At 48.4% G+C, this 24981-nt stretch overlaps 1 protein-coding gene across 2 annotated transcripts in view; it reads left to right on the top strand.

The window, feature by feature from the left end:
• The window catches only part of chrnb1 (cholinergic receptor, nicotinic, beta 1 (muscle)), a 58414-nt gene that overhangs the window by 11459 nt on the left and 21974 nt on the right, over nt 1-24981 (top strand). For both annotated transcript variants that reach the window (XM_060854590.1, XM_060854589.1), the window contains exon 2: nt 17772-17911. In XM_060854590.1, coding sequence (XP_060710573.1) covers nt 17772-17911 — 140 coding nt within the window. The remainder of the gene's footprint in view (nt 1-17771; nt 17912-24981) is intronic.

The raw sequence follows: 24981 nt of genomic DNA, 5'->3' as shown, positions 1-24981 counted from the left end.
CAGTGAGAGGTGTGGGGTATATCAGAGAGTGTTACAGTGAGGGGTGTGGGGTATATCAGAGAGTGTTACAGTGAGGGGTGTGGGGTATATCAGAGAGTGTCACAGTGTGAGGTGTGGGGTATATCAGAGAGTGTCACAGTATGAGGTGTGGGTTATATCAGAGAGTGTTACAGTGAGGGGTGTGGGGTATTTCAGAGAGTGTTACAGTGAGGAGTGTGGGGTAAATCAGAGAGTGTTACAGTGAGGAGTGTGGGGTATATCAGAGAGTGTTACAGTGAGGGGTGTGGCGTATATCAGATGGTTTTACACTGATGGGTGTGGGGTATATCAGAGAGTGTTACAGTGAGGGGTGTGGGGTATATCAGAGAGAGTTACATTGAGGGGTGTGGGGTATATCTGACAGTTTCACAGTGAGAGGTGTGGGGTATATCAGAGAGGGTTACAGTGAGGGGTGTGGGGTATATCAGAGAGAGTTACAGTGAGGGGTGTGGGGTATATCAGAGAGTGTTACAGTGAGGGGTGTGGGGTATATCAGAGAGTGTTACAGTGAGGGGTGTGGGGTATATCAGAGAGGGTTACAGTGAGGGGTGTGGGGTATATCAGAGAGAGTTACAGTGAGGGGTGTGGGGTATATCAGAAAGGGTTACAGTGAGGGGTATGGGGTATATCAGAGAGTGTTACAGTGAGGGGTGTGGGGTATATCGGAGAGTGTTACAGTGAGGGGTGTGGGGTATATCAGAGAGCGTTACAGTGAGGGGTGTGGGTTATATCAGAGAGAGCTACAGTGAGGGGTGTGGGGTATATCAGAAAGGGTTACAGTGAGGGGTATGGGGTATATCAGAGAGTGTTACAGTGAGGCGTGTGATCTATATCAGAGAGTGTTACAGTGAGGGGTGTGGGTTATATCAGAGAGTGTCACAGTGAGGGGTGTGGGGTATATCGGAGTGTTACAGTGAGGGGAGTGGGGTATATCAGAGAGTGTTACAGTGAGGGGTGTGGGGTTTATCAGAGAGTGTTACAGTGAGGGGTGTGGGGTATATCAGAGAGTGTTACAGTGAGGGATGTGGGGTATATCAGAGAGTGTTACAGTGAGGGGTGTGGGCTATATCAGAGAGTGTTACAGTGAGGGGTATGGGTTTTCTCAGAGAGTGTTACAGTGAGGGGTGTGTGGTATATCAGAGAGTTTTACAGTGAGGAGTGTGGGGTATATCAGAGAGTGTTACAGTGAGGAGTGTGGGGTATGTCAGAGAGTGTTACAGTGAGGGGTGTGGGGTATAGCAGAGAGTGTTACAGCAAGGGGCATGCGATATATCAGAGAGTGTCACAGTGAGGGGTGTGGGGTATATCAGAGAGTGTTACAGTGAGGGGGTGTGGGGTATAGCAGAGAATGTTACAGTGAGGGGTGTGGGGTTTATCAGAGAGTGTTACAGTGAGAGGCATGAGGTATATCAGAGAGTGTCACAGTGAGGTGTGTGGGTTATATCAGAGAGTGTTACAGTGAGGGGTGTGGGCTATATCAGAGAGTGTTACAGTGAGGGGCATGAGGTATATCAGAGAGTGTCACAGTGAGGGGTGTGGGGTATATCAGAGAGTGTTACAGTGAGGGGTGTGGGGTATATCAGAGAGTGTTACAGTGAGGGGTGTGGGGTGTATCAGAGAGTGTCACAGTGAGGGGTATGGGGTTTATCAGAGAGTGTTACAGTGAGGGGTGTGGGGTATATCAGAGAGTGTTACAGTGAGGGGTGTGGCATATATCAGAGTGTTACAGTGAGGGGTGTGGGGTATATCAGAGAGTGTTACAGTGAGGGGTGTGGGGTATATCAGAGAGTGTCACAATGAGGGTTGTGGGGAATATCAGAGAGTGTTACAGTGAGGGGTGTGGGGTATATCAAAGAGTGTCACAGTGAGGGGTGTGGGCTATATCAGAGAGTGTTACAGTGAGGGGTGTGGGGTCTATCAGAGAGTGTTACAGTGAGGGGTGTGGGGTATATCAGAGAGTGTCACAGTGAGGGGTGTGGGGTATATCTGACAGTTTCACAGTGAGAGGTGTGGGGTATATCAGAGAGTGTCACAGTGAGAGGTGTGGGGTATATCAGAGAGTGTTACAGTGAGGGGTGTGGGTATATCAGAGAGTGTCACAGTGAGAGGTGTGGGGTATATCAGAGAGTGTCACAGTGTGAGGTGTGGGCTATTTCAGAGAGTGTTACAGTGAGGGGTGTGGGGTATATCAGAGAGTATTACAGTGAGGGGTGTGGGGTATATCAGAGAGTGTTACAGTGAGGAGTGTGGGGTATATCAGAGAGTGTTACAGTGAGGGGTGTGGGGTATTTCAGAGAGTGTTACAGTGAGGGTGTGGGGTATGTCAGAGAGTGTTACAGTGAGGGGTGAGGGGTATGTCAGAGAGTGTTTCAGTGAGGGGCGTGGGATATATCAGAGCATGTTTCAGTGAGGGGTGTGGGGTTTATCAGAGAGTGTTATAATGAGGGGTGTGGGCTATATCAGAGAGTGTTACAGTAAGGGGTGTGGGGTATATCAGAGAGTGTCACAGTGAGGGGTGTGGGGTATATCTGACAGTTTCACAGTGAGAGGTGTGGGGTATATCAGAGAGTGTCACAGTGTGAGGTGTGGGGTATATCAGAGAGTGTTACAGTGAGGGGTGTGGGGTATTTCAGAGTGTGTTACAGTGAGGGGTGTGGGGTATATCAGAGAGCATCACAGTGAGAGGTGTGGGGTATATCAGAGAGTGTCACAGTGTGAGGTGTGGGGTATTTCAGAGAGTGTTACAGTGAGGGGTGTGGGGTATATCAGAGAGTGTTACAGTGAGGGGTGTGGGGTATATCAGAGAGTGTTACAGTGAGGAGTGTGGGGTATATCAGAGAGTGTTACAGTGAGGGGTGTGGGGTATTTCAGAGAGTGTTACAGTGAGGGTTGTGGGGTATATCAGATGGTTTTACACTGATGGGTGTGGGGTATATCAGAGAGTGTTACAGTGAGGGTTGTGGGGTATATCAGATGGTTTTACACTGATGGGTGTGGGGTATATTAGAGAGTGTTACAGTGAGGGGTGTGGGGTATATCAGAGAGAGTTACAGTGAGGGGCATGAGGTCTATCAGAGAGTGTCACAGTGAGGGGTGTGGGGTGTATCAGAGAGTGTCACAGTGAGGGGTATGGGGTTTATCAGAGAGTGTTACAGTGAGGGGTGTGGGGTATATCAGAGAGTGTTACAGTGAGGGGTGTGGGGTATATCAGAGAGTGTTACAGTGAGGGGTGTGGCATATATCAGAGTGTTACAGTGAGGGGTGTGGGGTATATCAGAGAGTGTTACAGTGAGGGGTGTGGGGTATATCAGAGAGTGTCACAATGAGGGTTGTGGGGAATATCAGAGAGTGTTACAGTGAGGGGTGTGGGGTATCTCAAAGAGTGTCACAGTGAGGGGTGTGGGCTATATCAGAGAGTGTCACAGTGAGGGGTGTGGGGTCTATCAGAGAGTGTTACAGTGAGGGGTGTGGGGTATATCAGAGAGTGTCACAGTGAGGGGTGTGGGGTATATCTGACAGTTTCACAGTGAGAGGTGTGGGGTATATCAGAGAGTGTCACAGTGAGAGGTGTGGGGTATATCAGAGAGTGTTACAGTGAGGGGTGTGGGGTATATCAGAGAGTGTCACAGTGAGAGGTGTGGGGTATATCAGAGAGTGTCACAGTGTGAGGTGTGGGCTATTTCAGAGAGTGTTACAGTGAGGAGTGTGGGGTATATCAGAGAATATTACAGTGAGGGGTGTGGGGTATATCAGAGAGTATTACAGTGAGGAGTGTGGGGTATATCAGAGAGTGTTACAGTGAGGGGTGTGGGCTATATCAGAGAGTGTTACAGTGAGGGTTGTGGGGTATATCAGAGAGTGTCACAGTGAGGGGTGTGGGGTATATCAGAGAGTGTTACAGTGAGGGGTGTGGGGTATATCAGAGAGTGTTACAGTGAGGGGTGTGGGGTGTATCAGAGAGTGTCACAGTGAGGGGTGTGGGGTTTATCAGAGAGTGTTACAGTGAGGGGTGTGGGGTATATCAGAGAGTGTTACAGTGAGGGGTGTGGGGTATATCAGAGAGTGTTACAGTGAGGGGTGTGGCATATATCAGAGGGTTACAGTGAGGGGTGTGGGGTATATCAGAGAGTGTTACAGTGAGGGGTGTGGGATATATCAGAGAGTGTCACAATGAGGGTTGTGGGGAATATCAGAGAGTTTTACAGTGAGGGGTGTGGGGTATATCAGAGAGTGTCACAGTGAGGGGTGTGGGGTATATCTGACAGTTTCACAGTGAGAGGTGTGGGGTATATCAGAGAGTGTCACAGTGAGAGGTGTGGGGTATATCAGAGAGTGTTACAGTGAGGGGTGTGGGGTATATCAGAGAGTGTCACAGTGAGAGGTGTGGGGTATATCAGAGAGTGTCACAGTGTGAGGTGTGGGCTATTTCAGAGAGTGTTACAGTGAGGGGTGTGGGGTATATCAGAGAGTTTTACAGTGAGGGGTGTGGGGTATATCAGAGAGTGTTACAGTGAGGAGTGTGGGGTATATCAGAGAGTGTTACAGTGAGGGGTGTGGGGTATTTCAGAGAGTGTTACAGTGAGGGTGTGGGGTATGTCAGAGAGTGTTACAGTGAGGGGTGAGGGGTATGTCAGAGAGTGTTTCAGTGAGGGGCGTGGGATATATCAGAGCATGTTTCAGTGAGGGGTGTGGGGTTTATCAGAGAGTGTTACAGTGAGGGGTGTGGGCTATATCAGAGAGTGTTACAGTGAGGGGTGTGGGGTATATCAGAGAGTGTCACAGTGAGGGGTGTGGGGTATATCTGACAGTTTCACAGTGAGAGGTGTGGGGTATATCAGAGAGTGTCACAGTGTGAGGTGTGGGGTATATCAGAGAGTGTTACAGTGAGGGGTGTGGGGTATTTCAGAGTGTGTTACAGTGAGGGGTGTGGGGTATATCAGAGAGCATCACAGTGAGAGGTGTGGGGTATATCAGAGAGTGTCACAGTGTGAGGTGTGGGGTATTTCAGAGAGTGTTACAGTGAGGGGTGTGGGGTATATCAGAGAGTGTTACAGTGAGGGGTGTGGGGTATATCAGAGAGTGTTACAGTGAGGAGTGTGGGGTATATCAGAGAGTGTTACAGTGAGGGGTGTGGGGTATTTCAGAGAGTGTTACAGTGAGGGTTGTGGGGTATATCAGATGGTTTTACACTGATGGGTGTGGGGTATATCAGAGAGTGTTACAGTGAGGGTTGTGGGGTATATCAGATGGTTTTACACTGATGGGTGTGGGGTATATCAGAGAGTGTTACAGTGAGGGTTGTGGGGTATATCAGATGGTTTTACACTGATGGGTGTGGGGTATATCAGAGAGTGTTACAGTGAGGGGTGTGGGGTATATCAGAGAGTGTTACAGTGAGGGGTGTGGGGTATATCAGAGAGTGTTACAGTGAGGAGTGTGGGGTATATCAGAGAGTGTTACAGTGAGGGGTGTGGGGTATTTCAGAGAGTGTTACAGTGAGGGTTGTGGGGTATATCAGATGGTTTTACACTGATGGGTGTGGGGTATATTAGAGAGTGTCACAGTGAGGGGTGTGGGGTGTATCAGAGAGTGTCACAGTGAGGGGTATGGGGTTTATCAGAGAGTGTTACAGTGAGGGGTGTGGGGTATATCAGAGAGTGTTACAGTGAGGGGTGTGGCATATATCAGAGTGTTACAGTGAGGGGTGTGGGGTATATCAGAGAGTGTTACAGTGAGGGGTGTGGGGTATATCAGAGAGTGTCACAGTGAGGGTTGTGGGGAATATCAGAGAGTGTTACAGTGAGGGGTGTGGGGTATCTCAAAGAGTGTCACAGTGAGGGGTGTGGGCTATATCAGAGAGTGTTACAGTGAGGGGTGTGGGGTCTATCAGAGAGTGTTACAGTGAGGGGTGTGGGGTATATCAGAGAGTGTCACAGTGAGGGGTGTGGGGTATATCTGACAGTTTCACAGTGAGAGGTGTGGGGTATATCAGAGAGTGTCACAGTGAGAGGTGTGGGGTATATCAGAGAGTGTTACAGTGAGGGGTGTGGGGTATATCAGAGAGTGTCACAGTGAGAGGTGTGGGGTATATCAGAGAGTGTCACAGTGTGAGGTGTGGGCTATTTCAGAGAGTGTTACAGTGAGGAGTGTGGGGTATATCAGAGAGTATTACAGTGAGGGGTGTGGGGTATATCAGAGAGTATTACAGTGAGGAGTGTGGGGTATATCAGAGAGTGTTACAGTGAGGGGTGTGGGGTATTTCAGAGAGTGTTACAGTGAGGGTGTGGGGTATGTCAGAGAGTGTTACAGTGAGGGGTGAGGGGTATGTCAGAGAGTGTTTCAGTGAGGGGTGTGGGATATATCAGAGCATGTTTCAGTGAGGGGTGTGGGGTTTATCAGAGAGTGTTATAATGAGGGGTGTGGGCTATATCAGAGAGTGTTACAGTGAGGGGTGTGGGGTATATCAGAGAGTGTCACAGTGAGAGGTGTGGGGTATATCAGAGAGTGTCACAGTGTGAGGTGTGGGGTATATCAGAGAGTGTTACAGTGAGGGGTGTGGGGTATATCAGAGAGTGTCACAGTGAGGGGTGTGGGGTATATCTGACAGTTTCACAGTGAGAGGTGTGGGGTATATCAGAGAGTGTCACAGTGAGAGGTGTGGGGTATATCAGAGAGTGTTACAGTGAGGGGTGTGGGGTATATCAGAGAGTGTCACAGTGAGAGGTGTGGGGTATATCAGAGAGTGTCACAGTGTGAGGTGTGGGCTATTTCAGAGAGTGTTACAGTGAGGGGTGTGGGGTATATCAGAGAGTATTACAGTGAGGGGTGTGGGGTATATCAGAGAGTGTTACAGTGAGGAGTGTGGGGTATATCAGAGAGTGTTACAGTGAGGGGTGTGGGGTATTTCAGAGAGTGTTACAGTGAGGGTGTGGGGTATGTCAGAGAGTGTTACAGTGAGGGGTGAGGGGTATGTCAGAGAGTGTTTCAGTGAGGGGCGTGGGATATATCAGAGCATGTTTCAGTGAGGGGTGTGGGGTTTATCAGAGAGTGTTATAATGAGGGGTGTGGGCTATATCAGAGAGTGTTACAGTGAGGGGTGTGGGGTATATCAGAGAGTGTCACAGTGAGGGGTGTGGGGTATATCTGACAGTTTCACAGTGAGAGGTGTGGGGTATATCAGAGAGTGTCACAGTGTGAGTTGTGGGGTATATCAGAGAGTGTTACAGTGAGGGGTGTGGGGTATTTCAGAGTGTGTTACAGTGAGGGGTGTGGGGTATATCAGAGAGCATCACAGTGAGAGGTGTGGGGTATATCAGAGAGTGTCACAGTGTGAGGTGTGGGGTATTTCAGAGAGTGTTACAGTGAGGGGTGTGGGGTATATCAGAGAGTGTTACAGTGAGGGGTGTGGGGTATATCAGAGAGTGTTACAGTGAGGAGTGTGGGGTATATCAGAGAGTGTTACAGTGAGGGGTGTGGGGTATTTCAGAGAGTGTTACAGTGAGGGTTGTGGGGTATATCAGATGGTTTTACACTGATGGGTGTGGGGTATATCAGAGAGTGTTACAGTGAGGGTTGTGGGGTATATCAGATGGTTTTACACTGATGGGTGTGGGGTATATTAGAGAGTGTTACAGTGAGGGGTGTGGGGTATATCAGAGAGAGTTACAGTGAGGGGCATGAGGTCTATCAGAGAGTGTCACAGTGAGGGGTGTGGGGTGTATCAGAGAGTGTCACAGTGAGGGGTGTGGGGTTTATCAGAGAGTGTTACAGTGAGGGGTGTGGGGTATATCAGAGAGTGTTACAGTGAGGGGTGTGGGGTATATCAGAGAGTGTTACAGTGAGGGGTGTGGCATATATCAGAGTGTTACAGTGAGGGGTGTGGGGTATATCAGAGAGTGTTACAGTGAGGGGTGTGGGGTATATCAGAGAGTGTCACAATGAGGGTTGTGGGGAATATCAGAGAGTGTTACAGTGAGGGGTGTGGGGTATCTCAAAGAGTGTCACAGTGAGGGGTGTGGGCTATATCAGAGAGTGTTACAGTGAGGGGTGTGGGGTCTATCAGAGAGTGTTACAGTGAGGGGTGTGGGGTATATCAGAGAGTGTCACAGTGAGGGGTGTGGGGTATATCTGACAGTTTCACAGTGAGAGGTGTGGGGTATATCAGAGAGTGTCACAGTGAGAGGTGTGGGGTATATCAGAGAGTGTTACAGTGAGGGGTGTGGGGTATATCAGAGAGTGTCACAGTGAGAGGTGTGGGGTATATCAGAGAGTGTCACAGTGTGAGGTGTGGGCTATTTCAGAGAGTGTTACAGTGAGGAGTGTGGGGTATATCAGAGAATATTACAGTGAGGGGTGTGGGGTATATCAGAGAGTATTACAGTGAGGAGTGTGGGGTATATCAGAGAGTGTTACAGTGAGGGGTGTGGGCTATATCAGAGAGTGTTACAGTGAGGGTTGTGGGGTATATCAGAGAGTGTCACAGTGAGGGGTGTGGGGTATATCAGAGAGTGTTACAGTGAGGGGTGTGGGGTATATCAGAGAGTGTTACAGTGAGGGGTGTGGGGTGTATCAGAGAGTGTCACAGTGAGGGGTATGGGGTTTATCAGAGAGTGTTACAGTGAGGGGTGTGGGGTATATCAGAGAGTGTTACAGTGAGGGGTGTGGGGTATATCAGAGAGTGTTACAGTGAGGGGTGTGGCATATATCAGAGGGTTACAGTGAGGGGTGTGGGGTATATCAGAGAGTGTTACAGTGAGGGGTGTGGGGTATATCAGAGAGTGTCACAATGAGGGTTGTGGGGAATATCAGAGAGTTTTACAGTGAGGGGTGTGGGGTATATCAGAGAGTGTCACAGTGAGGGGTGTGGGGTATATCTGACAGTTTCACAGTGAGAGGTGTGGGGTATATCAGAGAGTGTCACAGTGAGAGGTGTGGGGTATATCAGAGAGTGTTACAGTGAGGGGTGTGGGGTATATCAGAGAGTGTCACAGTGAGAGGTGTGGGGTATATCAGAGAGTGTCACAGTGTGAGGTGTGGGCTATTTCAGAGAGTGTTACAGTGAGGGGTGTGGGGTATATCAGAGAGTATTACAGTGAGGGGTGTGGGGTATATCAGAGAGTGTTACAGTGAGGAGTGTGGGGTATATCAGAGAGTGTTACAGTGAGGGGTGTGGGGTATTTCAGAGAGTGTTACAGTGAGGGTGTGGGGTATGTCAGAGAGTGTTACAGTGAGGGGTGAGGGGTATGTCAGAGAGTGTTTCAGTGAGGGGCGTGGGATATATCAGAGCATGTTTCAGTGAGGGGTGTGGGGTTTATCAGAGAGTGTTATAATGAGGGGTGTGGGCTATATCAGAGAGTGTTACAGTGAGGGGTGTGGGGTATATCAGAGAGTGTCACAGTGAGGGGTGTGGGGTATATCTGACAGTTTCACAGTGAGAGGTGTGGGGTATATCAGAGAGTGTCACAGTGTGAGGTGTGGGGTATATCAGAGAGTGTTACAGTGAGGGGTGTGGGGTATTTCAGAGTGTGTTACAGTGAGGGGTGTGGGGTATATCAGAGAGCATCACAGTGAGAGGTGTGGGGTATATCAGAGAGTGTCACAGTGTGAGGTGTGGGGTATTTCAGAGAGTGTTACAGTGAGGGGTGTGGGGTATATCAGAGAGTGTTACAGTGAGGGGTGTGGGGTATATCAGAGAGTGTTACAGTGAGGAGTGTGGGGTATATCAGAGAGTGTTACAGTGAGGGGTGTGGGGTATTTCAGAGAGTGTTACAGTGAGGGTTGTGGGGTATATCAGATGGTTTTACACTGATGGGTGTGGGGTATATCAGAGAGTGTTACAGTGAGGGTTGTGGGGTATATCAGATGGTTTTACACTGATGGGTGTGGGGTATATCAGAGAGTGTTACAGTGAGGGTTGTGGGGTATATCAGATGGTTTTACACTGATGGGTGTGGGGTATATTAGAGAGTGTTACAGTGAGGGGTGTGGGGTATATCAGAGAGTGTTACAGTGAGGGGTGTGGGGTATATCAGAGAGTGTTACAGTGAGGAGTGTGGGGTATATCAGAGAGTGTTACAGTGAGGGGTGTGGGGTATTTCAGAGAGTGTTACAGTGAGGGTTGTGGGGTATATCAGATGGTTTTACACTGATGGGTGTGGGGTATATTAGAGAGTGTCACAGTGAGGGGTGTGGGGTGTATCAGAGAGTGTCACAGTGAGGGGTATGGGGTTTATCAGAGAGTGTTACAGTGAGGGGTGTGGGGTATATCAGAGAGTGTTACAGTGAGGGGTGTGGGGTATATCAGAGAGTGTTACAGTGAGGGGTGTGGCATATATCAGAGTGTTACAGTGAGGGGTGTGGGGTATATCAGAGAGTGTTACAGTGAGGGGTGTGGGGTATATCAGAGAGTGTCACAATGAGGGTTGTGGGGAATATCAGAGAGTGTTACAGTGAGGGGTGTGGGGTATCTCAAAGAGTGTCACAGTGAGGGGTGTGGGCTATATCAGAGAGTGTTACAGTGAGGGGTGTGGGGTCTATCAGAGAGTGTTACAGTGAGGGGTGTGGGGTATATCAGAGAGTGTCACAGTGAGGGGTGTGGGGTATATCTGACAGTTTCACAGTGAGAGGTGTGGGGTATATCAGAGAGTGTCACAGTGAGAGGTGTGGGGTATATCAGAGAGTGTTACAGTGAGGGGTGTGGGGTATATCAGAGAGTGTCACAGTGAGAGGTGTGGGGTATATCAGAGAGTGTCACAGTGTGAGGTGTGGGCTATTTCAGAGAGTGTTACAGTGAGGAGTGTGGGGTATATCAGAGAGTATTACAGTGAGGGGTGTGGGGTATATCAGAGAGTATTACAGTGAGGAGTGTGGGGTATATCAGAGAGTGTTACAGTGAGGGGTGTGGGGTATTTCAGAGAGTGTTACAGTGAGGGTGTGGGGTATGTCAGAGAGTGTTACAGTGAGGGGTGAGGGGTATGTCAGAGAGTGTTTCAGTGAGGGGTGTGGGATATATCAGAGCATGTTTCAGTGAGGGGTGTGGGGTTTATCAGAGAGTGTTATAATGAGGGGTGTGGGCTATATCAGAGAGTGTTACAGTGAGGGGTGTGGGGTATATCAGAGAGTGTCACAGTGAGAGGTGTGGGGTATATCAGAGAGTGTCACAGTGTGAGGTGTGGGGTATATCAGAGAGTGTTACAGTGAGGGGTGTGGGGTATTTCAGAGTGTGTTACAGTGAGGGGTGTGGGGTATATCAGAGAGCGTCACAGTGAGAGGTGTGGGGTATATCAGAGAGTGTCACAGTGTGAGGTGTGGGGTATTCCAGAGAGTGTTACAGTGAGGGGTGTGGGGTATATCAGAGAGTGTTACAGTGAGGGGTGTGGGGTATTTCAGAGAGTGTTACAGTGAGGGTTGTGGGGTATATCAGATGGTTTTACACTGATGGGTGTGGGGTATATCAGAGAGTGTTACAGTGAGGGTTGTGGGGTATATCAGATGGTTTTACACTGATGGGTGTGGGGTATATTAGATAGTGTTACAGTGAGGGGCATGAGGTCTATCAGAGAGTGTCACAGTGAGGGGTGTGGGCTATATGAGAGAGCGTTACAGTGAGGGGCGTGGGGTATATCAGAGCATGTTTCAGAGAGGGGTGTGGGGTATATCAGAGAGTGTTATAGTTAGGGGTGTGTGGTATATCAGAGAGTGTTACAGTGAGGGGTGTGTGGTATATCAGAGAGTGTTACAGTGAGGGGTGTGGGGTATATCAGAGAGTGTTACAGTGAGGGGTGTGGGGTATATCAGAGAGTGTTACAGTGAGGGGCATGAGGTATATCAGAGAGTGTCACAGTGAGGGGTGTGGGGTATATCAGAGAGTGTTACAGTGAGGGGTGTGGGGTATAGCAGAGAGTGTTACAGTGAGGGGCATGAGGTATATCAGAGAGTGTCACAGTGAGGGGTGTGGGTTATATCAGAGAGTGTTACAGTGAGGGGTGTGGGGTATATCAGAGAGTGTTACAGTGAGGGGTGTGGGGTATAGCAGAGAATGTTACAGTAAGGGGTGTGGGGTTTATCAGAGAGTGTTACAGTGAGGGGGATGAGGTATATCAGAGAGTGTCACAGTGAGGGTTGTGGGTTATTTCAGAGAGTGTTACAGTGAGGGGTGTGGGCTATATCAGAGAGTGTTACAGTGAGGGGCATGAGGTATATCAGAGAGTGTCACAGTGAGGGGTGTGGGGTATATCAGAGAGTGTTACAGTGAGGGGTGTGGGGTATATCAGAGAGTGTCACAGTGAGGGGTGTGGGGTATATCAGAGAGTGTTACAGTGAGGGGTGTGGGGTATATCAGAGAGTGTTACAGTGAGGGGTGTGGCATATATCAGAGAGTGTTACAGTGAGGGGTGTGGGGTATATCAGAGAGTGTCACAGTGAGGGGTGTGGGGTATATCAGATTGTGTTACAGTGAGGGGTGTGGGGTTTATCAGATTGTGTTACAGTGAGGGATGTCGGGTATATCAGAGAGTGTCACAGTGAGGGGTGTGGGCAATATCAGAGAGTGTTACAGTGAGGGGTGTGGGGTCTATCAGAAAGCGTTACAGTGAGGGGCGTGGGATATATCAGAGAGTGTCACAATGAAAGGTGTGGGGTTTATCAGAGAGTGTTATAATGAGGGGTGTGGGCTATATCAGAGAGTGTTACAGTGAGGGTTGTGGGGTATATCAGAGAGTGTCACAGTGAGGGGTGTGGGGTATATCAGAGAGAGTTACTGTGAGGGATGTGGGGTATATCAGAGAGTGTTACAGTGAGGGTTGTGGGGTATATCAGAGAGTGTCACAGTGAGGGGTGTGGGGTATATCAGAGAGAGTTACAGTGAGGGGTGTGGGGTATATCAGAAAGGGTTACAGTGAGGGGTATGGGGTATATCAGAGAGTGTTACAGTGAGGGGTGTGGGGTATATCAGAAAGGGTTACAGTGAGGGGTATGGGGTATATCAGAGAGTGTTACAGTGAGGGGCATGAGGTATATCAGAGAGTGTCACAGTGAGGGGTGTGGGGTATATCAGAGAGAGTTACAGTGAGGGGTGTGGGGTATATCAGAAAGGGTTACAGTGAGGGGTATGGGGTATATCAGAGAGTGTTACAGTGAGGGGTGTGGGGTATATCGGAGAGAGTTACAGTGAAGGGTGTGGGGTATATCAGAAAGGGTTACAGTGAGGGGTATGGGGTATATCAGAGAGTGTTACAGTGAGGGGCATGAGGTATATCAGAGAGTGTCACAGTGAGGGGTGTGGGTTATATCAGAGAGTGTTACAGTGAGGGGTGTGGGCTATATCAGAGAGTGTCACAGTGAGGGGTATGGGGTTTATCAGAGAGTGTTACAGTGAGAGGTGTGGGGTATATCAGAGAGTGTTACAGTGAGGGGTGTGGGGTATATCAGAGAGTGTTACAGTGAGGGGTGTGGCATATATCAGAGTGTTACAGTGAGGTGTGTGGGGTATATCAGAGAGTGTTACAGTGAGGGGTGTGGGGTATATCAGAGAGTGTCACAATGAGGGTTGTGGGGAATATCAGAGAGTGTTACAGTGAGGGGTGTGGGGTATATCAAAGAGTGTCACAGTGAGGGGTGTGGGCTATATCAGAGAGTGTTACAGTGAGGGGTGTGGGGTCTATCAGAGAGTGTTACAGTGAGGGGTGTGGGGTATATCAGAGAGTGTCACAGTGAGGGGTGTGGGGTATATCTGACAGTTTCACAGTGAGAGGTGTGGGGTATATCAGAGAGTGTCACAGTGAGAGGTGTGGGGTATATCAGAGAGTGTTACAGTGAGGGGTGTGGGGTATTTCAGAGAGTGTTACAGTGAGGGGTGTGGGGTATATCAGAGAGTGTCACAGTGAGAGGTGTGGGGTATATCAGAGAGTGTCACAGTGTGAGGTGTGGGCTATTTCAGAGAGTGTTACAGTGAGGGGTGTGGGGTATATCAGAGAGTGTTACAGTGAGGGGTGTGGGGTATATCAGAGAGTGTTACAGTGAGGGGTGAGGGGTATGTCAGAGAGTGTTTCAGTGAGGGGCGTGGGATATATCAGAGCATGTTTCAGTGAGGGGTGTGGGGTTTATCAGAGAGTATTATAATGAGGGGTGTGGGCTATATCAGAGAGTGTTACAGTGAGGGGTGTGGGGTATATCAGAGAGTGTCACAGTGAGGGGTGTGGGGTATATCTGACAGTTTCACAGTGAGAGGTGTGGGGTATATCAGAGAGTGTCACAGTGAGAGGTGTGGGGTATATCAGAGAGTGTTACAGTGAGGGGTGTGGGGTATATCAGAGAGTGTTACAGTGAGGGGTGTGGGGTACATCAGAGAGCGTCACAGTGAGAGGTGTGGGGTATATCAGAGAGTGTCACAGTGTGAGGTGTGGGGTATTTCAGAGAGTGTTACAGTGAGGGGTGTGGGGTATATCAGAGAGTGTTACAGTGAGGGGTGTGGGGTATTTCAGAGAGTGTTACAGTGAGGGTTGTGGAGTATATCAGATGGTTTTACACTGATGGGTGTGGGGTATATCAGAGAGTGTTACAGTGAGGGTTGTGGGGTATATCAGATGGTTTTACACTGATGGGTGTGGGGTATATTAGAGAGTGTTACAGTGAGGGTTGTGGGGTATATCAGAGAGAGTTACAGTGAGGGGCATGAGGTCTATCAGAGAGTGTCACAGTGAGGGGTGTGGGCTATATGAGAGAGCGTTACAGTGAGGGGCGTGGGGTATATCAGACCATGTTTCAGTGAGGGGTGTGGGGTATATCAGAGAGTGTTACAGTGAGGGGTGTGGGGTATATCAGAGAGTGTCACAATGAGGGGTGTGGGGTATATCAGAGAGTGTTACAGTGAGGGGTGTGGGGTCTATGAGAGATTGTTACAGTGAGGGGTGTGGGGTATATCAGAGAGTGTTACAGTGAGGGGCGTGGGGTATATAAAAGATTGTTACAGGAAGGAGTGTGGAGTATATCAAAGAATGTTACAGTGAGGGGTGTGGGGTATATCAGATGGTTTTACAGTGAGGGATGTGGTCTATATCAGAGAGCGTTTCAGTGAGGGGCGTTGGGTGTATCAGAGAGGGTTACAGAAAGGGGTGTGGGGAATATCAGAGAGTGTCACAGTGAAGGGTGTGGGGTATATCAGAGAGTGTTACAGTGACAGGTGTGGGTTATATCAGAGAGTGTTACAGTGAGGGGTGTGGGGTATATCAGAGAGTGTTACAGTGAGGGGTGTGGGGTATATCAGAGAGTGTCACAGTGAGGGGTGTGGGGTATATCAGAGAGCGTTACAGTGAGGGGCGTGGGATATATCAGAGAGCGTTACAGTGAGGGGTGTGGGGTATATCAGAGAGTGTTACAGTGAGGGGTGTGGGTTATATCAGAGAGTGTTACAGTGAGGGGCGTGGGGTATATCAGAGAGCGTTACAGTGAGGGCGTGGGGTATATCAGAGTCTCTCACAGTGAGGGTTGTGGGGTATATCAGAGAGTGTCACAGTGAGGGGTGTGGGGTATATCAGAGCGTGTTCTTGTGCGCGGTGTGGGGTATATCAGTGTTTGTCACAGTGAGGGGTGTGGGGTATATCAGAGCGTGTTATAGTGCGCGGTGTTGGGTATATCAGTGTTTGTCACAGTGAGGGGTGTGGGGTATATCAGAGCGTGTTACAGTGAGTGTTGTGGGTTATATCAGAGAGTGTTACAGTGAGGGGTGTGGGGTATATCAGAGAGTGTTACAGTGAGGGGTGTCGGGTTTATCAGAGAGGGTTACAGTGAGAGGTGTGGGGTATATCAGAGAGTGTTACAGTGAGGGTTGTGCGGTATATCAGAGTGTGTTACAGTGAGGTGTGTGGGGTATATCAGAGAGTGTTACAGTGAGGGGTGTGGGCTATATCAGAGAGGGTTACAGTGAGGCGTGTGGGGTATATCAGAGAGTGTCACAGTGAGGGTTGTGCGGTATATCAGAGTGTGTTACAGTGAGGTGTGTGGGGTATATCAGAGAGTGTTACAGTGAGGGGTGTGGGCTATATCAGAGAGGGTTACAGTGAGGGGTGTGGGGTATATCAGAGAGGGTTACAGTGAGGGGTGTGGGGTATATTTGTGTGTTATTGAGAAGGTTTTCGAACATTAGAACGTGTTGCAGTGAGGGGGCTGAGTATGCGGTGTATCTCAGCAACACTGTGCGGCATTTGTGTGATCTCTGTGAGAGTGCAGGGATGTTGAAAGGAAGGGTCAGTGGCTGGTCTGTTCGTGGGGCCGTTCATTGAAGAAGATTGTGTTACACCGAGATGGACAGCTGGTTGGGACCAGTCTGTCTCAACAATGCAGCTCCTCCTGGGCTCAAACCACCGAGAAATGCAGGCTGTTCTATTAATACCCAGGGCATTAGACAACAGAGAGAGTACAGCATGTGGGGCTCGATGGCAGACAGTTCTGTGAAGGCTAAACTGATGGCAATTATGATAATCAGTTGAAGAGAGTCAACATTAATTCTGTCCGCATCAGGATGTGACACTGATGGATTTAGACAGACTCTGTGGATAGAGTCTTATCGCTGATTCTGTTACAGAGGGACGTTTAAACAGCCAGACATGATGTTTAACCATCACCCTTCACTCAAATATTAGAATTTGTGCTCCAACCCATCACCTTCTCCCTACATGTCTACATGAGTTTAGCTGTTTCTTTATTCCACTCCCACCCACCCCTCACCTACTTGCGTTGAGTTGATAGTGCTAGGTCAGACTCCTCCTTGCTACTAGGTGGGGCAGGAGTCTCTGTGCTTGGATGTGTGTGTGTTAGCTGACTGGATCTGATGGGTATACCCTAAAGGGCCAAAGGGACACACCATAAGCCAATTTAAAAATCTCCCCCCATTACCAGGTTAGAGTCCAACAGGTTTTATTTGGAAGCACTAGCTCTCGGAGCGCTGCTCCTTCACCAGGTGGTTGTGGAGTACACAATTGTTAGTCACAGAATTTATAGCAAGAGTTTACAGTGTGATGTAACTGAAATTATACATTGAAAAATACCTTGATTGTTTGTTAAGTCTCTCATCTGTTCGAATGACCATGTAAGTGTCACTTCTTTCATATGTAAATGGAAAAACATTTTTAAAAAGTTACATTCTCAGGTGAACTTTAACAATTGGTGTCAGCCCAGATAATGTGTTGAAGGTGTTAGCCCCCCTGTGTGCTGCTGTCTGTGCCATCATGTTTAGACTGATTCTAATCTAAAAAACGTGTTAACAGAGTCTTACGTGGTTCCATGCAGTTACACACACACGCACACATATACGTTTGTGGGGTGAATGTGTACTTGCAGAGTGACATTGTACTTTGCTCAAAAACTGCATGAACCCATGTGAGACACTGCTAACTCATTTTTTAGATTAGAATCAGTCTAAACATTATGGCACAGACAACAGCAGACAGGGGGGCTAACACCTTTAACACATTATCTGTGCTGACATCAATTGTTAAAGTTAATCTGAGAATGTAACTTTTTAAAAAAGGTTTTGTGATTTACAATTGACACTAACATGATTAAAAGGAAGACGGTCAGATTTTCTCTTATTGGAAATGGGCATTGCCTGTCACTTGTGTGGCAATTATGTTAAACGTTTCAGTCAACGTGATGAATTCCTCGCGTCAACTGACCAAAATTCACGGTTGGCGATTTTTGACTTGTCTGCCTGGTTTCTGTCTGACCTTTGACCCCAGGGGTCGGCGCCTCGGAGACTGAGAAGAGACTTCTCAACAAGTTGTTTGAGTCCTATAATCTCAATGTGCGACCAGCGCAGACAGCGGACGAGAGCGTGACAGTGAGAGTGGGGATGACCCTCTCACAGCTGATCAGCCTGGTAAGTCAGGATTTGGGTAAGTGATACAGTCAGAGAGACGTACAGCACGAAAACAGACCCTTCGGTCCAACCCGTCCATGCTGACCAGATATCCCAACCCAATCTCGTCCCACCTGCCAGCACCCGGCCCATATCCCTCCAAACCCTTCCTATTCATATACCCATCCAGATGCCTCTTAAATGTTGTAATTGTACCAGCCTCCACCACATCCTCTGGCAGCTCATTCCATACACGTACCACTCTCTGCGTGAAAACTTTGCCCCTTAGGTCTCTTTTATATCTTTCCCCTCTCACCCTAAACCTATGCCCTCTAGTTCTGGATTCCCAACCCCAGGGAAAAGACTTTGTCTATTTACCCTATCCATGCCCGTCATAATTTTATAAACCTCTATAAGGTCACCTCTCAGCCTCCGACGCTCCAGGGAAAACAGCCCCAGCCTGTTCAGCCGCTCCCTGTAGCTCAAACCCTCCAACCCTGGCAACACCCTTGTTAATCTTTTCTGAACCTTTTGAAATTTCACAACATTTTTCCGATAGGAAGGAGACCAGAATTGCACACAATATTCCAACAGTGGCCTAACCAATGTCCTGTACAGCCGCAACATGACCTCCCAACTCCTGTACTCAATACTCTGACCAATAAAGGAAAGCATACCAAACACCTTCTTCACTATCCTATCTACCTGCGACTCCACTTTCAAGGAGCTATGAACCTGCACTCCAAGGTCTCTTTGTTCAGTAACACTCCCTAGGACCTTACCATTAAGTGTATAAGTCCTGCTAAGATTTGCTTTCCCAAAATGCAGCACCTCGCAATTATCTGAATTAAACTGCATCTGCCACTTCTCAGCCCATTGGCCCATCTGGTCCAGATCCTGTTGTAATCTGAGGTAACCCTCTTCGCTGTCCACTACACCTCCAATTTTGGTGTCATCTGCAAACTTACTGACTGTATCTCTTATGCTCGCATCCAAATCATTTATGTAAATGACAAAAAGTAGAGTGCCCAGCACCGATCCTTGTGACACACCACTGGTCACAGGCCTCCAGTCTGAAAAACAACCCTCCACCACCACCCTCTGTCTTCTACCTTTGAGCCAGTTCTGTATCCAAATGGCTAGTTCTCCCTGTATTCCGTGAGATCTAACCTTGCTAATCAGTCTCCCATGGGGAACCTTGTCCAATGCCTTACTGAAGTCCAGATAGATCACATCTACTGCTCTGCCCTCATCAATCTTCTTTGTTACTTCCTCAAAAAACTCAGTGTCCAAATCATTCAATGGAAGGAGGCCATTCTGGTATGTCTCGCTTTCAACTAGCGCTGACCCAAGACTATTCTCAATTGGCAAAAATGACCCAGTGCGGAACTAAGGCACTGATCTCAAAGGCTAAAATTCAAGGAAGCCTTATCACGGTTCTGTTGACTTCTTGTGTCTGTGAGTTTGCAATGCTAACAGTTATTGAAACAATCAGCTCTTCCAATCAGATTTCACTTCACGTGAAAATCAGCGAGAAATCCCGAAATTTGACGCTGTCAAGCTCTTGCAATCTCTAGGGTCAGTGAGATGTTTGCAGTTAGTTCTGCCTATTTTTTAGAAGAGTTGGAGACTGACCTTCATGGCCAGGAAGATCTTTCTTCAACTGAGTCATCCAAATGTGCTGGAAAACACAGCATCATGGATGTAGGTTTGCTCGCTGAGCTGGAAGGTTTGTTTTCAGACGTTTCGTCACCATAGTAGGCAACAGTGAGCCTCTGGATGGAGCACTGGTGGTGTGGCCCGTTTTCTATTTATATGTTTGAGTTTCCTTGGGCTGGTGATGTCATTTCCTGTAATGACACCATTTCCTATGGTGATTACATTTCCTGTTCTTTTTCTCAAGGGATGGCAAATGGGATCCAAGTCAATGTGTTTGTTGATAGAGTTCCGGTTGGAATGCTGTGATTCTCGGAATTCTCATGCGTGTCTCTGTTTGGCTTGTCCTAGGATGGTTGTCCCAATCGAAGTGGTGTCCTTCCTTATCTGTATGTAAGGATATTAGTGAGAGAAGGTCATGTCGTTTTGTGGCTAGTTGATGTGTCCTGGTGGCTAGTTTTCTGCCTGTTTGTCCAATGTCGTGTTTATTACAGTCCTCGCATGGTATTTTGTAGATGGCGTTAGTTGACAGAAGCTGACTAAAGATGTTACCTAGTAGTGTGACGAAATGTCTGAAAATGAACCTTCCAGCTCCGCGAGCAAACCTACATCCAGTACCTCAACCTGAGCTACAATTCTTCTTAAAACTCGTTAACACACCAACAGTCCAGAGGCTGTTGCTAGGCTGCATACAACATCGGGCCCCTTCGACCTGAATGTCTAGGAATTGAAGTAATCAAACTCATCTTTTATCTTCCCTAAAGACTTGGTTGTTTTAAAAAAAAGATTTGCATTCTTTTCAAAAACTCAGGTAACTTTTGTCACTGAACCACAGCAAACGTCAGAAGTTACTTCAGAACTGAACACAACTCTCAGGAGTCACATGGGAAAAGCACTTTTAAATCCAGAATGTCCGCACAGTCCCACATTCCAGTTCCGCAGTCCTCAAGTATAAGTATATATTCTGAACACTGTTGACGCTTTCAAATTGATTTTATGATGATAACCACCTCGATTGTTATGGACGAAGCCAGACCAGTCTTAAGCAGGCAGCGCAGACCGTAACTTTGCAATCTGTTTCAATAAGTATACAGTGAAAATTACCCAGAGTAAGTTGGCGAGGTTGACTACCAGGTTTTGAGTCATACAAACATTTATTCACTAAACTACGGAATGAAACACAAAGAACAGAATAAATAACCCCTAGAGAACTCAGACTGTCCAAACTCGACTTAATAATGCTATTATGAAAATATACAACAAGCAAACCCCCTTAAACACAGAGTAAAATTGATACAGAGGTTTGCAGGTTGAAGTTAGAAGGGCAGAAGGAGAGAGAGTTCAGCAGCCTGTTTTTCACACACAGCTCCTGCTGCTCTGACTCTAACAAGCCTTCAGCTTTCAGGCCTGACCACTTCCCTTTCATTATACAGGTCACTTCTAAAACATGAGCACTTTGGCCTAAAGTCTCATCTGTTTATGTATAAACAAACAGGCCTCTCAGTAAAGCCTTTCGTCTGTGTTGGGGAAGAGAGGCCTGCAGATCAGAGTCAAGATTAGAGTGTGGCGCTGGAAAAGCACAGCAGGTCAGGCAGCATCTGAGGAGCAGGAAAATCGACGTTTCGGGGCAAAATTCCTGATAAAGGGCTTTTGCCTGAAACATCGATTCTCCTGCCCCTTCGGATGCTGCCTGACCTGCTGTGCTTTTCCAGCACCGCTCTCATCCTTTCGCCTCTGCATCAACCCAGCTGTTTTGGAGCCCGGACTGTTTTGCAACCCCTCTGAAAAATACCAAGGACACAGTACCCTTGAGGATAAGAACAGCCTTTAGGGAAAAAAGGACCAGCTTTGTGACACGAGCCAAGGTTTACCATTGTATTTTGGGTAATTCGTCTCCATGAATGAATCCTTTTAGCCCCAGGCTCATTCTGCTGAATCCACCGCACTCCTAACAAGGTCCTGACCTCCGTCCTGAGGTGTGGCGTTCAGAGCAGGACACAGTCCCTCCAGCTGGCATCCAGGCAGAGGTAAATGCAACCTTGTATATTCCTGCCTCCTGTTCCATTTTCAAGCGGTCAGGATCTCGGAGAGCTGCCTGACACTGCAGCGGTGGTCAATACAATTCAGACTTTCAAAAGAGAAAAACGAGGATTTTCTGAAGTAAGGGTGACAGGGAGGAGTGTGGTGGCAGCGGAACCATCCCCACTGCCTTCAATGTTCCTGGGTCCAATTGTTAGCCGATTTACTTCAGAGCTCCACACTGCTGGTATCATCGAGTCATGGAATCCCTACAGTGGGGGTCCAGGCACTTCAGCCCAACAAGTCCACACCAACCCCACCCCCCCCCCCCCTGCAGAGTATCCCACCCAAACCCACTCCCCATTTCTCTGCATTTACCCCTGACTAATGGACCTAGCCTGCACATCCCTGGGCACTATGGGTAATTTAGCATGGCCAATCCACCCTAATCTGCACATCCCTGGGCACTATGGGTAATTGAGCACGGCCAATCCACCCTAACCTGCACATCCCTGGGAATTATGGGTAATTTAGCATGGCCAATCCACCCTAACCTGCACATCCCTGGGAATTATGGGTAATTTAGCATGGCCAATCCACCCTAACCTGCACATCCCTGGGAATTATGGGTAATTTAGCATGGCCAATCCATTCTAACCTACACATCCCTGGACACTATGTGGCAATTGAGCACGGCCAATCTACCCTAACCTAAATATCCCTGTGTACGATGAGTAATTTAGCATGGCCAATCCACCCTAACGTACATATCCTTGAGCACTATGGGGCAATTTAGCACGGCCAATCCACCCTAACCTGCACATCCCTGGACACTATGGGTAATTTAGCATGGCCAATCCACCCTAACCTACACATCCCTGGGCACTATGGGTAATTTATCACGGCCAATCCACCCTAACCTGCATATCCCTGGACACTATGCGACAATTTAGCATGGCCAATCCACCCTAACCTGCATATCCCTGGACACGATGGGACAATTTAGAATGGCCAATCCACCCTAATCTGCACATCCCTGGGAACTATGGGTAATTTAGCATGGCCAATCCACCCTAATCTGCACATCCCTAGGCACTATGGGTAATTTAGCATGGCCAATCCACCCTAACCTGCACATCCCTGGGCACTATGGGTAATTTAGCACGGCCAATCCACCCTAACCTGCACATCCCTGGGCACTATGGGTAATTTAGCATGGCCAATCCACCCTAACCTGCACATCCCTAGGCACTATGGGTAATTTAGCATGGCCAATCCACCCTAACCTGCACATCCCTGGGCACTATGGGTAATTTAGCATGGCCAATCCACCCTAACCTGCACATCCCTAGGCACTATGGGTAATTTAGCATGGCCAATCCACCCTAACCTGCACATCCCTGGGCACTATGGGTAATTTAGCACGGCCAATCCACCCTAACCTGCACATCCCTGGGCACTATGGGTAATTTAGCATGGCCAATCCACCCTAACCTGCACATCCCTAGGCACTATGGGTAATTTAGCATGGCCAATCCACCCTAACCTGCACATCCCTGGGCACTATGGGTAATTTAGCATGGCCAATCCACCCTAACCTGCACATCCCTAGGCACTATGGGTAATTTAGCATGGCCAATCCACCCTAACCTGCACATCCCTAGGCACTATGGGTAATTTAGCATGGCCAATCCACCCTAACCTACACATCCCTGGGCACTATGGGTAATTTAGCATGGCCAATCCACCCTAACCTGCACATCCCTGGGCACTATGGGCCACCAGAGTGCCTTCTCTATCTCCTTCGGTCTCGTGAAAACTCTCACTGCCGTACCTGTCCGCCTTCCCCTCCTCCCTCTTTCATCTCTGTCACGACACCAGCATCCCCCTACACCCTCCCCCCCCCCAACTCCCATTCCCCTGCTGTTTGTCACCGATGGCCAGGTGAGAGTGACAAGAGGCATTGCAAGGCGTTCGAATGTCCGTGAGTGTGGGGGCGCATGGGGAGATTATCAATGAAACTGTAGAATAGGGTGAAACTGCAACTCAATGTGTCCCCTCAGCATGGGGAGGTAGCCCGTAGATTTGTCGAAAAGTAAAGCCTCAGAGATGATCTGGTTGGAATGAGTGAAATAGGTAGGAAAAGCCATTCCTCAAATGGGCAGAGTCATTTTTCGTAGATCTACCAATTTTTAATGCAGTATTTTTAACATGTATGAGGGTGAGGCAGTGGCCTAATATGGTAAAAACAAGGACTGCAGGTCACTGGAGATCAGAGTCTAGATTAAAGTGTTGCTGGAAAAGCACAGCAGGTCAGGCAGCATCCGAGGAGCAGGAGAATCGACGTTTCGGGCAAACGCCCTTCCTCAGGAATACAGGCAGAGAGCCTGAAGGGTGGAGAGATGGTCCACTATCACTGGCTGAGTAATCCAGAACCTCAGGCCAATATTCCAGGGATGGGGAAGTTCCCTCTACTCTTTTTAATCTGACAGTAAAGCTCCCTCTACACTATCCCCCCCATCAAACAATCCTAGGACAGGGACAGCACAGAGTTAGATACAGAGTAAAGTTCCCTCTACACTGTCCCCGCATCAAATACTCCCAGGACAGGGACAGCACGGGGTTAGATACAGAGTAAGGCTCCCTCTACACTACCTTCATCAAACACTCCCAGGACAGGGACAGCACGGGGTTAGATACAGAGTAAAGCTCCCTCTACACTGTCCCCCCATCAAACACTCCCAGGACAGGGACAGTATGGGGTTAGATACAGAGTAAAGCTTCCTCTACACAGTCCCCTATCAAACACTCCCAGGGCAGGGACAGCACAGGCTTAGATACAGAGTAAAGCTCCCTCTACACTGTTCCCCATCAAACACTCCCAGGACAGGGACAGCAGGGGTTAGATACAGAGTAAAGCTCCCTCTACACTGTCCCCCCCATCAAACACTCCCAGGACAGGGACAGCACGGGGTTAGATACAGAGTAAAGCTCTCTCTACACTGTTCCCCCCCATCAAACACTCCCAGGACAGGGACAGCACGGGGTTAGATACAGAGGAAAGCTCCCTCTACACTGCGCCCCCATCAAACACTCCTAGGACAGGGACAGCGGGGAGCTAGATACAGAGAAACATTCTATCTCCTCTTTAACTGAAAGTTCTGTTTACTCTTTTCAGCTGAAGATAAAATTCTGTCAATAATTTAAGTAGAAATAAAGTTCCATCCAATCTTTTAAATTGCAAATAAAACTCCTCCATCGTGTCTTTGTAAAACATTCCCGGTGCAGGGAGTGTATCCAGAGTAAGGCTTTCTCGATACTGGACAAACGGAACCACCTGGAAAACGGGGCAGTAGGATCAAACGCTTGGGAAAATTATTGAAAGGGGCTGCATGTGAGGAGAGAGAGAGAGAGCA

The sequence above is a fragment of the Hemiscyllium ocellatum genome, chromosome 44 (genome assembly GCF_020745735.1).
Source record: "Hemiscyllium ocellatum isolate sHemOce1 chromosome 44, sHemOce1.pat.X.cur, whole genome shotgun sequence".
Lineage (NCBI taxonomy): Eukaryota > Metazoa > Chordata > Chondrichthyes > Orectolobiformes > Hemiscylliidae > Hemiscyllium > Hemiscyllium ocellatum.
Note: the sequence above shows the minus strand (reverse complement) of the source record. Positions and strands in the feature narration are given on the sequence as shown.